Raw genomic sequence first — 16,651 nt, forward strand, 5'->3', positions numbered from 1 at the left:
TGCAAATTAACGACAATATCTCAGTCCCTGGTTGGGTTGGTTTGCTCATTACTACACAAGCATTTAAAGACGTTTATTTTCAAGATTTTCACTTTCAATCTGTCAAATTGTCACACTCACGAATGGAGATCGAAACTCATTGTTCGATTTTATATTGGAGCATTCAATAATGAAAAGTGATTGCCGCACGATTTTATTTTACTTCAAGTCAACCTCTTCTTATTTTTTTTTCCTTTTTTATTTTGTGCCTTTTTGACTGCCAAGTGGCCGGTACGTCAGATATAGGCAACAGTTATGTTAGCAATGGAGACGTTTACTGGGTTCCCATTTCGGTTTTTGTTTCGTTCGCACGTGTTTGAATACTTCCGCAGCTCATGATCATGATTGATTTGGAGTATTGCTTTGTATTTCGTATTCCCCTTCATTGAAATGAGTCTCATCATTTTTGAGGGACTTTAATTTTCACTCTATTGAAACAGGTGTGACCGTTATGATATCGAAAATAAAATTACTTATTTAGAATAATATTGCCATGAATAAGCAGCTGCTCCGCTAGGCCAATCAAGTTTTAAGAACCGCTGAGAACCGAACAGTAACAAAAATAACAACAACAACAACAACTACAACAACTAAATCCAAATTAATTATGTTGCCTTCGGTTTGAGGGCAAAATGAAATTATAAGAAGCCAGACCAGACCAGACCAGACTCGACCTTAAAACCAACAGCGTCATGCTGCTCTGCACAAGGCATAGAAAAAAGCAAATATTTGGACAATGGGAACAAGGCAAAAGGTTCCGACCAGGTCGCTCTAAATGAGGAAAAACGCTGAAAACCAAACATAAACAAACAGACAGACAGACAACAACAACGACAAAACAGTCCAAACAAACAATAACAACAATAATAACAATAGCAACAACTAAGCTGTGGGCATTAGGTTTGAGGTCTAAGACTGGTCCAGTCAAAGGTTCAAGTGCAACGCTGCCCATCAGGCTGCATAGCACGGGTCTGGCCATTAGCCGAGCCAGGTTAATAAACCAGAGACACTCGCCACAGTCAGAGTCAGAGTCAAAGCAAGAGCTTTGGCCACAGTCAGAAAGTGATTTATGTTTGTGGCCCAGACTATGACACCTAACAGCTCGGAAACGTGTTGCTTTTATTTTCGGCTTAGCTTTACTCGAAACGCACTCGGAAAGTGCATGCAAAGTTGTTGTCAAATCTATGGCATTTTGGACACTTGACAGTTCTAATGGGCTCACACTGCGTATGCGTGATGTGAGTTTAGCTTGATGCATACTTTAACTGATTAATTTGCCGCATTATACGTATTTTGAAAGTATTAAGCTCAAAGAACAGGCGCCAGCAAATAACAGTGATGACCATAAGTTACTGCACAGTTATAATTGTGTTTCTACACTCGTAAAATTCTAAAACTATATCCCTAATTCATTTACATCTAATCTTGTTGAATCTTTCTTGGAATTAAAAATTTGCATAAAACTAAAGTTTTATGTTGATCTATTCATACAAGCACTGCTTTGACAAACTGTTCTGCTTAGTTGTAGGTACAATTCTTAGTCTTGAAGACACAAACTTTGTGCAAAATTTATAAAGCTTAGATTTTTTATACTACAATATAATTTAATTATTTTATTAAATAAACTTTATAGAAGTCTTTACGGATCTCTCTCATATATATGCTTTAATTTTATTATTTTATTATATTAATTTGAAAGTTTACATTTCTCTTTTATATGCTTGTTTTTAATTGAATGCCTTTTTATATGACAATATATTTTAACTATTATTTTATGATATCTCTCATCCTTACCATTTAGCGTGATATTCTCAATCTTGTGGGAAAGATCTTCATGCAATTATCTTTTGGTCAAAAACATTATGTTGATTTTTGGCAGAAAGACTTTTATAATAATTATAATAATTATTATTTATTAAGTTTATTTTTCTGACATATTAATTATCAATTTGAATGACTTATAGCCTATTTCCACGACAGCACATTTGGCTCATCCGACGCCATTTTCATCATCCGGCCCGAATGTGGACTTCATTTCAGTACAAAATCCGGATGATGATGTTGGCTCATCCATAATGAATGAGCCGATATTTTGTCATTCGACCCCGTGAATTTTAGTATTTTTCTATCGAACACGCGATGTTTATCGATAAACTCTTAAAAAAAAGCAATTATCACCTTAACCAGCTGTTTTCATCAATAAAATCGGTAGGCATTAAATTTGCGCAAATTAAAATATCATAATAAATAATAAAATGTTGTTATTGTCTGCTTTTTGTAATTTGTGCACAGAAGCCGAACAGCTGCTTTGCTTTAAGTGTCTTAACAGTTTCACATTTGGTCGTGGAAAGCCAAATATGAGCCACATCCAAATGTGACCAAATGAGCCAAATGTGAGTGGTCGTGGAAATAGCCTATTATATTACATTACAAAGCTACATTTCATACATTCATTTCCTTAATAATCATCATCAGATTTTTCTCATCATCATGTCAAGTGATGTTCTTGTTGTTGTTGTTGTTGATTTAGTAGGTACAATGACTTCTATTAGTCAGTGTCGTGCTCAGTTATGGTCGTCGTTATATCTAGCCTTTGGCAATGTGTGTTTCACATGAAGAAACCACTCAAAAATTGTGTTTACGTTACGCGCTGTGATTATAACAAGCGAGTGGCTCAAAAGACGCCGACGTCGACGTCGACTTGAGAGATGGACATGTGCTATCTAACGTATGCGATAGCAGATAGCAGCTTCAAGTTGCGTGTCTGTTCTTCTACTTCTGCTTGTTGAAGTTGTTGTTGTTGCTTGTTGTTGTGTGATCCAGTTGTTTATCTTTTTCATTAGCCTGGGCGGCCTGTCATCTGCGCCGTCACCTGTCGATCCGATCGTCTGTCGATTGACAAAACGCCTACCGGCAGCAGAAGACGCTCTGTCCGGCTGGCAGCCCACCATTTACCATTTACCAGCTACCATTTAGCTATAACCGAACGGGCTGTGACTTTTCCGCACTTTACCACACGCCACACCGAATCGACGCTTGCAACAAACAGTTGCAACTTCAGTCGGCAGCCTTCGCCTTGGAGTTAAGTGACTGACGCAAATTGCGCAATTGTTATTACAATTACTCTTCAACTAGCTGTTGCAACTTGCAACTAGGCAACTAGCCAAGCTGGCCACTTGCAACATTCAGCTGCACGTACATACCATGATGCTTCGTCAGTTTGTCAGTCAGTCAGTCAGTCAGTCAGTCAGTTTGCTGCATTTTTCTAATACTTTGTGGTACATTTTCGCTACAAAATTATTTGGCCTTTGGCTTCGAATGCTATTGGTACTATTGGTTAGAGTTAGGGGTCGGGTTCGGGGTCGGAGTCTGGTTCTGGTTCTGTCTGATCGTTTGTCAGTCTATGGCTACCCGTCTTTTTTCGTTTGGGCTCTTCTAAAAGATAGTCATTAGCACAAAAAATTGCTTTTGCTGCCACTGCCACTGCCACTGTGGTTGCTGCTGCTGCTGTTTCTATTCTCAGGGCGTTTAAACGGGGTAATTACCTTTCGGGTCTTTTAGTTTTTGTTACGAAAATAATAATAAAAAAAAGCACCAAAACAATGGCAACTAAACTGATCGTTTTGTTAAGGAAATGAAAACGTAACGAAATTAATTTGCAACGGTTCAAACCCTCAATGGGCCTCATAGCTGTGGCGTGTGGCAGTTGCACAGTTTTTAGTTCCCATCAACGAACCGAAATAAAGTTATTAGAGTGAAAATTACGTTTCGTTGGCTTTAATGGCATTCATTGAGCAGTTTTGTAATGAAAGTGGGAAGCATTTTGGCAGACAATTGATAAATTGATTCATCAACAACGGCCCAACAGCAACACCAATGGCAACAACAGATCAAATACTCAAATTAAAGTCATTTGATCTCAATTTCAGTTTCAACCTGTTCACGCGGATGACGAGCAGATATTGCGGGAATCCAGTTTTGAGAGATTTGTAATTACCATCAACTTAAATGCCGGACACTTAGATAGATGAGGACTAAGCGATAAACGGGTTTTATACTTACTTTAGATAAGCGATCCCAAGTGTGTAGATAATTTACAATGATTGTTATTAATCATACTGATTTCAGCACACATTTTTCAGATTTAATAGCTGTCATATAATATTTTGTCTGATCTTAAATTTACTAAATTGGGTCAAGTTTATAATAGCTATGAGACCTATTACTGAAAGTATGCAATTATTTTAGTTACATCTCATAACTATAAATTTTTATTGAATAATTGACAAAATGTTCAATTAAAGATCTATGATCAAATTAAAAAAATAATACAATACGTTTAAACATTTAAGGATTGTGGAACATTTATTGTATGTTATTATTATTTTTATTGGAGTATTTTTTATTTCTTATTTTTAAATTGTTTAGAAATTTTTATAATAATTTTGTATCTATATATAAAAATTCCTTCGCTGAAGATAATTTCCACTCACATATAATTTCTTATTTTTAAATTGTTTAGAAATTTTTATAATAATTTTGTATCTATATATAAAAATTCCTTTGCTTTCCCGAAGTGCAACAAATAAGATCTTATTACATAATCTTCAATCCTTAAGTCAATATTTTCCTAAATTTAAAGCAATTGCTGTATTCCTTATTCTTAATCCTCCCATTTTTTCGTTAATACAAAGGTCTAACCTTAAAGTTAAGGGACTGCCCCTATTTCTTAAGCAATATTTCTTAATTCATGTATTTTCTTACCATAAAAGATCATCGAATATAATATCAAATCGAAGACAATTTTTACACGATAAAGACATGCAATTGAGTGGGTCGCTTTGGTGGGTGGATGTGGGACTTGGGGCGTGGATTGTGGATTGTGGGTTAAGTGCAGCGGCAAGAGCCGCATGCATGACCACTCTTAAGTGTACGCTATAGGTATACAGGTATAGAAATAAGTACTTATGGCTATCCACTAATTATAGTTCAGGGCAACATTCTACTCAGCATTCTTGTGGTAAAACTAACAACAAGAAAACCTTTCGCTTATTCTTTGCAGACATGCGCCCGGCACGTTACCAATGAAGCAAGCGACTTTAATCAGACACAGACCCAGGTAAGTTGTCAACCAGTTGCCGGACCTGCATCACTTGGTGGTCGTGGCAGGGGGCAGGGTCCACGGGCCAGGACAGGTTACTGTGCTACCAGTTTAGGTTGCAATATGAGTACTTGTAGTTGATTGTACTCTTATTTAGTGGGTGGTTTTTGTAAGGCATCTGACGAAAGGCAAACATCTAATTTGATCTATCTGTGTGTGTGTGTGCGTGTGTGTGTGTGTTTGTGACGCGTGTGTGGCATGTGCTCTGTGTGGAATTGAGTAAACTTTAATTAAATTTCAAAATGATTCCGCTTTGATGAGCTTGGAGTCTGACTTGGAGGCATACACACTTACTTGCTTTGGGGCATGATATTATTAATGGTGGTAGCATGTGTCGTCGTCTCTGGTAAAACATATTCGTGCGATCACAATAAATTTTTTTCCATTTGTTTTTCTTATTTTTATGTTGCACAAAAAATACACAAAACTGATTATGAGGCAAAAGTGAAAAGTTGTAATTAAACCAGTCACTGGCTGGCTGCACTGTAGTAAAAACTGCAACAACTGTGACTGCAACAACAACAAAAACAACAACAAAAACAACAAGTCATAAAGAGTAGAAATCGCTGAGGCGACGTGCCCGTTTTTTAGTTGTTGTTGTTGTTGTTTTGGGTCCCAAACATGCGACAAGTGCACTTAATTAGTAGGGAGCATAGCGAAGAACACCGAGGTAGCAGGGTGACAAGGGGAGATGGAGGGGAGGTGGCAGAAGGGGCACTTGCAATATGGCCAGTGTTATGGCATCGGTCCGTTGCAGTTCCGGCAGGCAACAAGTCTAATGCTAAATTGCCCTGTACAGTTTTTTTTTTCTTTTTTTTAAATTTTGTTTTCTTTTTGGTTTGTTGCAGAACCGCAGACCCGAAGATGTGGCCCAAACAGCGTTGGCTAGTCAACAGAGCAACTGCAGCGATACCAGCGAGAAGCACACACCAAATACTAGAAGTATTACTAGCCTTAATCTTAGTCAATTGCCTTGCCTCAGCGACGGCGGCGCTTATCACACCACCGGACAGTAGCAGCAACAACTTTGAGTATGAATCGACATCCAGGAATGAGGATGACGACAGTCCATCCCTGCCCAGTTTCTATCGAAGTCCGCATCGCCTCGATGGCTACTATACGACAGCGGATCTGCAGCGCAGCCACAACTACAAGATAAGCCCCAAGCCGTGCTCCTTTGGTCGCGTCGAGGGCACCTGCATGTTCGTCTGGGAGTGCATCAAATCCGAGGGACAGCATGTGGGCATGTGCGTTGACTCGTTCATGTTTGGCTCCTGTTGTGCCCACAACTACACGGAAAACATTGTGCTGCCCCAGACCGCCTTCTCGTACACTCGACCCACCAAACCACTGTCGCTGAGACCGCGACCGCCACCACAGCCACACAAGCCGCTTATCAGGTGAGTTAACTGCAGGCGTATACTTACGATACTCTTAAGTATGTTAATGTTAATGCCACAGCTACATAATACTAGGGATAAGGTAATGCTAAAATAAATTCTTCAGCTTATACTAATGCTAACGATAATGATATAATTAATGATAATATCGAAGCTTATTTTTTATCTAATGCTAATGCTAATGCTAGTGCTAATGCTAATGCTAATGCTAATGCTAATGCTAATGCTAATGCTAATGCTAATGCTAATGCTAATGCTAATGCTAATGCTAATGCTAATGCTAATGCTAATGCTAATGCTAATGCTAATGCTAATGCTAATGCTAATGCTAATGCTAATGCTAATGCTAATGCTAATGCTAATGCTAATGCTAATGCTAATGCTAATGCTAATGCTAATGCTAATGCTAATGCTAATGCTAATGCTAATGCTAATGCTAATGCTAATGCTAATGCTAATGCTAATATTTGAACATTTAAAAAACTAATCAATTTAATAATTGTGTGTAATTTAATTAATAATACTACTGGCAGTCTCAATGCTTATAATAATTATAATACTAATATAATATTATTCTTTTATTGACTCAGCGGAATGACAACCATAGAGCGTCCACATGGTGCTGGAACATTGGTCATACGACCATCGGGTCCTCATCATCAGGGTCCATTGTCCCGGCCACATCCGAAGCCGACGTCTTCGCCGGATTTACAGAGTGCGGCCAGTCAGGCAACGGCCAGTTCTAGTGAGTATATTAAAAGGCGCCTATTCCATTGTTATGTCGAGTTCTAAACACACTTTTTGTTACAAAAAAAAAAAAAACAAAACAAAAAAAAACAACAATTACAACAACAGATAGTATTTGGCATACATCAACGCACCAGCAGCAGGCACAGCATCATCATTGGCATATGACCACCGAGCCAAGCTTTATTACCAAGCCGCGACCCACCGGCTGGACCAAGCCCGGCATCGTCAATTTGCCAGCACCTCAGCGCCCCTCGAAGCCGCCAAAGCCCACAAAGAAGCCGATTGTCTACGAGCGGCCACCGCCACCGCCGCCGCCAACGCCGGCGACGTCGTCAACGACAATGATTCTGTTGGGCCAGACGAAACCAAAACCCAAACCCAAACCGACCAGGCCTCAGGTATGTAAATACTACACATCTTCAACTCTTCGTCGCCCGTCTCCAGCTCCGTTTCAGCATTTTGCATTCTGTGATGCATTGATGTCGAAAGCGAAACAAACGAGCGACGAGGTCATTTACTCCTCGATCAGCTTGGACTCACTGATTCCCTGATTCTCTGATTCCCTCCAACTGGGGCCGTGCCAGGCCACAGCCTTGGGGGACATTTTATTGTTTGCACAAAGTCGGAGCTAAAGCTGATGCAAGATTTGTCTTGTTGCCCCCTCGTCTCTGGGGTGTGTTGTTATGCCCTTGCCAGCGAGGGTAGGGTATTAAATGAATAACTCAGTAATGTCAAAAGATTTGCGCTTTAAAACACAATTTTACTTTCATTTATGTTTAAATTGAATTAAAGAGAAACTAAAGTCCACGATTTTGGATTCAGCCATAATCAGCACAATCCAGTTAGAGATTTTATAATGTGAAAGAAATTTAAATAAATTCCGATTAAAATAATATAAGATCAAAATACTTTAAATCAACTTTTTCAAAATTTTAATGGGGTTTAAGCCAGGTTTATTTTGCGTAGAATTTTGTTGTTATAATATTGGAGTGAAATTAAAATAAAATCCCTAAAAAAATACTTTAGTCTTAAGGTATTTAAAAATGAAATCAATATTTGTTTGGAAGAGAAAAGTGATTAGAAAATTAGGCAAAAAAGAATGCAGACAATAAGCACTAAGATAAATACAATATTTAATAGGATAATGGGCAATTATATAAATAAAATAGATTTTAAAGTATAATAAAAATATTTATATGTGGACAAGTAAGGGCACTGAAAATTCGACTTGTCTCTGATTCAGTTAATCTTTGCCTCCGCTGAGATTTAGCAGTGGAATGAAAAATTGATTCTTTGCATGTGAAATACTTTGAGCTGCTTGGGCAACTATTAGCATAATGTTTACCACTTTCGGCTACCTTGCAGCTGTCGCCGGCCACATCATTAGCCGCGTCGTCCCCATCAGCATCGACAATAACAACAGCAACAGCAACAGCAACAGCTACATCAACATCAACAAAGGGCACAACAACTACAACTACAACAAAGAGGACCACGAGTACGACAACGACGACAAGAAAACCCACAAAGCCCTATCAGCGGCCCACCACAGTGGGCACTACAACTACAACAACAACAACAACAACAGCAGGAGCAGCAATGTCAACAACCAGACCACGTCCAGGTCCAAGCAGCAGCCTGACCAGCCAGAGACCAACGGCACAGCTGCCCACACGACAACCACCGTCGACGGCGGGCATTGAATCCAATGAGATAACGGACTCCTCCACACATGATGCCGGCATGGGAATGTTGGGCAATGTGAAGACTATTTCGGCGGCACGAAGCGGTAAGTTGAGGCACAGCCACGCCCCAATGCATTTGACATAATCAAAAAACATTATTGTTGCTGTTGTTGCATGTTGTATGCTGCATTTGGGCATATGCAGAATGCGGAGTGTCGATGCTGACGAGTCCAGAGACGCGCATTGTGGGCGGCAAGCCAGCGGCCTTCGGTCGTTGGCCCTGGCAGGTGTCTGTGCGACGCACCTCGTTCTTTGGCTTCTCCAGCACCCATCGCTGCGGTGGCGCTTTGATCAACGAGAACTGGATAGCCACGGCAGGGCACTGTGTGGACGAGTAAGTAGCAAAAGCAAATGCACATAGAGAAAAACCCATAAACCCATAAAAACCCATATTACGTGGTTTCTCACTTAAATTAAAAAACCTAAAGTCGAAGAATTCGACTTTATTCTTCTCCTAAAATTTAAATATTTTATTATAGTAAATAAAATAAGAAATAAATCGATCATTCATGATTTAATTACATTTTAAATATTATATAATACAATTGAAACATAAGCATATGACAGATTTGTAGGTATGAAAAATTTGCAATTACCTAGCATATATTTTCAATACGACAATTTTCTCTCTGTGTAAATACCTGTAACTGCAACTGGCTATTATTTCCCCAACTCACTCTCTTTCTCTCGCCCTCTGTCTCTCTTTCTCTCGCAGTTTGCTTATCGCACAGATACGCATTCGCGTGGGCGAATATGACTTCTCGCATGTGCAGGAGCAGCTGCCATACATAGAACGTGGCGTGGCCAAGAAGGTGGTGCATCCGAAGTATAACTTCTTTACATACGAGTATGATCTGGCATTGGTGAAGCTGGAGCAGCCGCTTGAATTTGCGCCACATGTCAAGCCCATTTGCTTGCCCGAAACGGAGAGTCTACTGATTGGCATGAATGCCACGGTCACTGGCTGGGGTCGTCTCAGCGAGGGCGGTACTCTGCCCTCAGTGCTGCAGGAGGTAAGTGAAGCAGCTCCAGCCGCAATTCAGACACCCCTCTCACTCACTCACTCATCCGTTCATCCGTTGATCCGTTCATCCGCCCATCAGGTCTCGGTGCCCATTGTGAGTAACGACAATTGCAAATCCATGTTTCTGCGCGCCGGTCGCCAGGAATTCATACCGGATATATTCCTATGTGCTGGCTATGAAACAGGCGGCCAGGACTCCTGTCAAGGCGACTCGGGTGGTCCGCTTCAGGTAAATTACGCAGATTATTTACTATATTTGGTCTCAGTCTCAACTTTGGCTTTCAACTCTGATTGCAGGCCAAGTCACAGGATGGTCGCTACTTTCTGGCTGGCATTATCTCGTGGGGCATTGGATGTGCCGAGGCCAATTTGCCCGGAGTCTGTACGCGCATCTCAAAGTTTGTGCCCTGGATACTGGAGCATGTCAGATGATAATCACATCGAGTATAGACCGATGACTTCGAATGTTCCACTCTTGTTATTGTTTTGATTTATTAGTTGTATCTTTAAGTTTGTGTGATTTTATTTTAAACGAATCTTAAGCTTAGTTAGCTTCAATTAATAACAATTTGCATTGATATTAACATTGTGCGCAAATTGCCACGCCCACATGCCCACAACCTGCAACGTCCACGCACACATAGTCAAGACCCATTAGTTAGTCTAGCGAAAATTGTTTGTAGGCTAGAATTAGTTCTCAAATATATCTAATCTATCTAATTCAAATCGTACGAAATGATGTAATGGCATCGATATCTGTATATAGCCGAAACCGTAGAAAAAGTCATTTTCATTGTGCAGTTGTTGGTATTTTAGCTTAGGAATAGTTAACAATTAACTAAATCTATATAATTTATAAACAAATTGCATACAAACATCATTATGTTGTATCTTGCCCAAAGAACAAGTTTATTTATAAAGATGAGCTCCAATAAGTCTATTACGAAAATCAAAATATTTTATAATAAAACTGATAAAAACTTAACATGATAAAATTAACAAATTTAATGGGAAGCACGTGATTAATTAACTAATTTTATGCTAATGGTATATCTATGAGACCCCTAAATTCATGAATCTGTTTTAAATAATAAACGAGAACAATAAAGATTGCAAATTGTATACATATATGGTGCTATCCTACAAAGGAATTTATCAATGCCATCTCTATGAGATATATTTTAATAGATATGGATCAGGCTGTTATAAGATTAAGTGGAACATTTTCTATTACTAATCGATCTACCCTCGCTGCGATATATACATAAATAGAGTCTGAAGCAATTATGCATTATCATTATTACAAACTTCAGTTGAATCGAGTAAATTTGACTTGTAGCCGTCGTCAGCTTCCATGTCAAGTGCGTAAATGATGTACAACAATTGCAGCCATCAGCAGCGGCAATTTCAAATCGATTCATTCATTAAGTTTTCAGTCAGCAACCATGTTCAGCCCGGGGCATTGGAATGATTGGCAAAATCGATTGCAGACAGAGATGGGAACGGTGCGGATGTGAATTGATGAAAGATACGTGAAGATCACAAGTTCCCAGCATTGCGAATTTCACTTTCCAACAATGACATTTGACACCAGTCGAACAATTAATCAAAAAACCCAATTGGAAGAGAGAGAAAGATTCTGACAATTGCTTACACAATGGAATTATGGTTTTCACTTTTGATACGCGGCTTGAGTTTTATTGCAAGCAACAGAAGATCGACATCCGAATACATAATACAGAGAATTGATAACTGTATGCGAAAGTAGAAATAGGATCAGGAATATTATAGAAATTGTAGCACTGTCAATGGCCAGTTTAGTCGTGTATCATTCTCTTTCTCGTTCGCAATAGCGTTTGGTTTGTTTTTGCGTTTACTTCTTCTTGGGGAACAGCGATTCCTTAGCCTCGTCCACGAGATCAAGAGCGAGATACTTCAGATCCTGCAGAGATGTGGGGAAATTTTTGATTGGCTCCAATGGCACTTCCTCGCCGGGCTTCACGCCTTTGATAAAGTTGTAGGCAACAGCAAATATTTTGCGGCCCTCATAGAGCACAATGCGGGCATTTTCCTCCGCCTGGCGTGGATAGCACAAGGATGCCACAGTACCTGCTCCAATGGTCGTATACACGATCTTCTTAATGACGCCGCCACGTGCCCCAAATATAAAACCCGCCAAGCCGCCCATCACAATGGCACCGCTGCGATGCATCGAGTTCTGTGGCTCGTTCAGGAAATCAATGGAACGCTGAGTATGATCCTTCGCTGTCCTATAGTAATCTCCGACAACTGATGTCTGCTCAGCAACCATATTATAGCCGCTCTTTAGCTCCATGCGCATGGTGCGCACTCCGCTCTCCAGATTCGTATAGAGCGCATTTTCTTTTGGCGCCCGGTTCGGGTGACTTTTAGACCTGAGAAGTGTTTTGGAACAGTGAACCAAGTCGGCAATTAGCATTTATTATGCTAGCACTTACTGTGTTTGTGGCCGCAAGGAACCATAGATGGGCAGGTCACTAGGTTTACACACCATCGGATCGGTTGTTGGTGCACTTTGTGGTGTTGCTGCTGTGGTGACTGCCACGGCTGCAGCTATCATCGTTGATTTGCGTAGCATTCTCAGCTTGTTGCTACCTTAAGCATTAACGTATTGAAGTGTCTGCAATATAAACGTTTGGTAAATGACTAGAATTTTTCGACTTGTTAAAAAATGTTATGATTTTTACCTCAGTTTGTTTAAAACATTGCATAATGTGTCACAGCTAGAGTTGTATTGAATCAAGGTGTATTTATTTGAGGTGACGTCTTCGATACAGTTGCTCTCTTTGAGGTTCCTATTTTGACAATTCGAAAGCAAATTTTCGTTCCAGCGCCTCTCTCTCTGATGGCCGAGAGAGCACGTTTGAGAGTTTAACTGTCTACGAAAACGTAACCTTCAATAAATTACACCTTGGTTCGGTAAGTAAGTTCTATTGAACTAGTCCCTAAAGTGGAATGAACGAACTAAATTCCTTATTGTAGGTAATTTAGTTCAGTAACTAAATGTTCATATAGTTTGTTTAGTGAATATTCATATATATATGAAAAAAAAAATAAGTACATTTCCGAAAATAGTATTCTGCATTTGTGTACCTTTTATAGATATATTTTTTTTAGGTAGAGTTATTAAAATTTTTGTTAGATTTTCCTCGATTTTCTAAACCACAATTTGTGTGATGATTTATATTGTTGTTCTAAAACTAAACATTTGTTAAAAAATTTAATTATTAAAAATCCTGCCAAATTTAAATTTTTTACTGAAATTTTTACTCTTAATCATCTGGCAACTCCACTACCACACTGTTAATAACAGTTGCGATGTTATAATGCTGTTATTATTAGGGATACCATTTTTGCATGTAAGAAGAAGACACTGTTGTGTTGTTAGCAGTTCTCGCGACTCGCGAGGAAAACAATATTTCGAAATAATGAAATAATAAAAATATATTTCACTTCAAGTATGGCACCAAACGCGAAGAAGTATTTAATGTGACGCTAGCAGGTAGGAATCCGCAGTTATAATAGTTAATATGTTTAAATTACACGATTAAGCAATAACATGTTAGCATAACATTTAACATTTGCGTTTGCTCCAAAAATGGAAAATGCAAAATAGCGAATGAAAAACATTAATAAATCATTGCAAACTGTGTGGATGCAACACTAATTAACTGGCTCTCATTTTAATAGTTACTTCATTTAATAAAAACGGATGACAAGAGTGCATAAAAAGTAAAAGCAAAGGTATGTGTGATAAAGATTTCTTACCACCCGCCACCCACTTGTACTTGTAATGTTATCAGTGCCCGAGGCGCGCTAAAACGCCTACAACAAGAACAAGAACAACAACAGTGAATAGCATTATTCTCAAGGACAGTTAAGTAGGTGGCATGAGTATTTAAAAATAAATTCGGCCGACTAAAATGTTAACTAACAAACTTATGTTTATTAATTATTGCAGTTCGAGCTGGAAACGAGGTGGAGCATAGCAGCAGCAGCAGCAACGTTAACGGTAACGTTCGACGGAAGCGACATACGTGCGCACAATACTAAAAAGCAATTAATGGGGGCCATGAACCAACAAACACAGCAACAAAAGCAACAACAGCAACAATTTACAAAAAATAGAGCTAAAGTGCAATTCCATCAAACATTTAAACTTTAATCTGAGCAACTGAGCAATATACCTAGTCATAATTATAAATTATTTCTATGGAAGCGACCGCAAAATCCAAGTTTAGGTATGTATTCAACAAACAATATTTAATAGCCCCTACGTATGCCCCTACAAATTCGTGGGGCAACCACATGTGATTGTAACGCCCATATTAAACATTATAATTGATGACAAATATTTCTTATGAATATTAAATCCCTTGTGTGCAGCGATGTCGACGAGTACGGCTTCAAGAGGGGCGAGAAGTTCGACTACGATAACTATGAAAGGATTATGCAGAGTTACTTTACTGTATTGACAAGACGACGCATGAAATGGGAGGCTATTGTGCAACAGAACCCTGATCTCATCCTAAATCCGAAATTGAAACGATATATACGCAAGGGAATACCAAAACCATATCGCGCCGATGTATGGATGAAAATAACTGGCGCCGATGAGGCGAAAAGAAAAAATCCTAATCTTTATCATAGTTTATTAAACATCGATCATTTTAATAAGGAAATCAGCGATTCCATATCAATCGATCTACCTCGTACGTTTCCCGACAATATTCACTTTGATTCCAAAAAGGATCGACTCTTCAACATACTATGCGCTTATGCACATCACAATCGGGATGTTGGATACTGTCAGGGCCTCAACTATATAGCCGGACTACTGCTCATTGTCACCGACAATGAGGAGAAATCCTTTTGGCTGCTCAAGCATATCGTGGAGAACATTGTGCCACAATATCACTCACATAACATGGCCAACCTGTTGCGGGATTTGGCCGTGTTCCGAGAGCTGGTCATAAGGCGTGTGCCGGCTGTCAATCGGCATGTGGAGAACTTGGGTAAGATAAGAAGACTGTTTATTGAATTTGAACTATTCTAACTTTTCTAACTGTTTCGATTGCAGGTTTGCCGTATGCGGTGATCGCCAGCAAATGGTTCATTTGCATTTTTGCCGAGGTTCTTCCAGTTGAAACAGTGCTCCGCATATGGGATTGTGTGTTCGCCGAGGGCTATAAGGCAAGATGATTAAATAGAGTTTAAGCCTTATACTGATTTGGCATATTTTTCATTTGCAGATTGTATTTCGTGCAGCCTTAGCTATGTTTATGACACACAAAAACGCAATATTGGAATGCGAGGATATTGCCGCACTGGCCAATCTGTTCCGAGATACTATGATACAGGATAGCATAGTCACAGACTGCCATAGCTTTATAGAGGCCATGTTCTCGCTACGTTTGAAACGTGGCGAATTGGAGAGCCTGCGAAAAGTCGCCGTGCTGAATGGGAACTAAGCAACCAAAATCAAAGACAAACACAGAACAAATATGATAAAAGACCCACGAAACTAGAACAAAATATGAAAAGAAGCAATCGTAAAATTCAATTATTAGAGAAGTAGCTTAAATGTGTCCAATATATACAATTGTAATACTTGTATATGTATTATATCATTTTATGTGTGTATTTGTGTATAGCCTCATTGTAGCCAATGCATTTTGAGTATTAAACCAAGCAAAAACAAAACAAATTTATATATATATGATACCAAAGTCAAATTCCAATTCGAGAAAAAAATTTAACAACACACAATTGTGTATCCATTAGCAGTAGTTGTAGTTGTTGCCAAAACAATATATTATAATGCATATGGATTTATATAGATGACATCTTCCGCCTACACGCCTACACATATAATATAAGTACGTTAATTATGTACTTATGTCTGCAAATGTATATCATTCATACGTTAATTGTGTTCTTAATTTTTTTTGTTAATCAATGAAGTATTTATTTTTTAAGAATGCCTCTGAGTGTTAAACTAATTTCTAGATTTATACGTATATATTGTATATCTATGTATTTTATAAATGGCTTTTAAATTGTTATATAGTTGCAAAATGCCTAACTGTTGGTTAAAGGCTATTTACAAACAGAAGAACAAAATAACTAACAAATGAACGAAAAGTGAAGTCACTATAACTATATTTACTGTATATTGTTTACTGTTTATGGTTTGTCAATAAACAGACACGCTTTGTCGGGCGTAGAAATACTCACTGTCGACACAAATATATACATATATTAATATATATATTAATATCCTGAAATATAATTTGAGGAATTGATTTGTTAATACATACATATCTCATGTATGTAACTGTGTAACTAATGAACCAACAAACAAACAAAGAAACACAACACAAACACACGAACTATTAATGCTAAAATATGGCGTCGTTTGCTTTGTGCAACAAAATGCTTTTTAAATAAATATTACTGCTATTTGTTAGGAACTTGAAAGATTCAAGCGTTT

General features: G+C 38.6%; 3 protein-coding genes across 4 annotated transcripts; 2 read left to right on the top strand and 1 right to left on the bottom strand.

Annotated features, from left to right (window-relative positions):
- The first annotated feature begins 5,107 nt into the window (after positions 1 to 5,107).
- On the top strand, positions 5,108 to 11,245 carry LOC117790815 (serine proteinase stubble). Its single transcript, XM_034630406.1, has 9 exons — positions 5,108 to 5,158; positions 6,049 to 6,600; positions 7,191 to 7,345; positions 7,456 to 7,748; positions 8,716 to 9,139; positions 9,240 to 9,429; positions 9,811 to 10,108; positions 10,199 to 10,348; positions 10,417 to 11,245. The coding sequence occupies exons 1-9, from the start codon at positions 5,124 to 5,126 to the stop codon at positions 10,549 to 10,551; spliced, it is 2,232 nt and encodes a 743-aa protein (XP_034486297.1). The 5' UTR covers positions 5,108 to 5,123; the 3' UTR covers positions 10,552 to 11,245.
- Positions 11,246 to 11,782: 537 nt separating this feature from the next.
- On the bottom strand, positions 11,783 to 12,988 carry LOC117790844 (MICOS complex subunit MIC27). Its single transcript, XM_034630453.1, has 3 exons — positions 12,846 to 12,988; positions 12,597 to 12,778; positions 11,783 to 12,533 (listed from the first exon to the last, which is right to left on the bottom strand). Exons 2-3 carry the CDS (start codon positions 12,734 to 12,736, stop codon positions 11,993 to 11,995), a joined length of 681 nt encoding a protein of 226 aa, XP_034486344.1. The 5' UTR covers positions 12,737 to 12,778; positions 12,846 to 12,988; the 3' UTR covers positions 11,783 to 11,992.
- Positions 12,989 to 13,517: 529 nt separating this feature from the next.
- LOC117790836 (growth hormone-regulated TBC protein 1) lies at positions 13,518 to 16,638 on the top strand. 2 transcript variants are annotated; one of them, XM_034630440.1, is made up of 6 exons: positions 13,518 to 13,660; positions 13,849 to 14,039; positions 14,120 to 14,399; positions 14,545 to 15,173; positions 15,239 to 15,351; positions 15,411 to 16,638. In XM_034630440.1, the coding sequence occupies exons 3-6, from the start codon at positions 14,371 to 14,373 to the stop codon at positions 15,627 to 15,629; spliced, it is 990 nt and encodes a 329-aa protein (XP_034486331.1). In that variant the 5' UTR covers positions 13,518 to 13,660; positions 13,849 to 14,039; positions 14,120 to 14,370; the 3' UTR covers positions 15,630 to 16,638. The 2 variants fall into 2 exon arrangements, with proteins under 2 accessions (XP_034486331.1, XP_034486332.1); XM_034630441.1 differs by having other exon boundaries at positions 13,849 to 13,902.
- The last annotated feature ends 13 nt before the right edge of the window (positions 16,639 to 16,651 follow it).

This window comes from Drosophila innubila, assembly GCF_004354385.1.
Source record: "Drosophila innubila isolate TH190305 chromosome 3R unlocalized genomic scaffold, UK_Dinn_1.0 2_E_3R, whole genome shotgun sequence".
NCBI lineage: Eukaryota > Metazoa > Arthropoda > Insecta > Diptera > Drosophilidae > Drosophila > Drosophila innubila.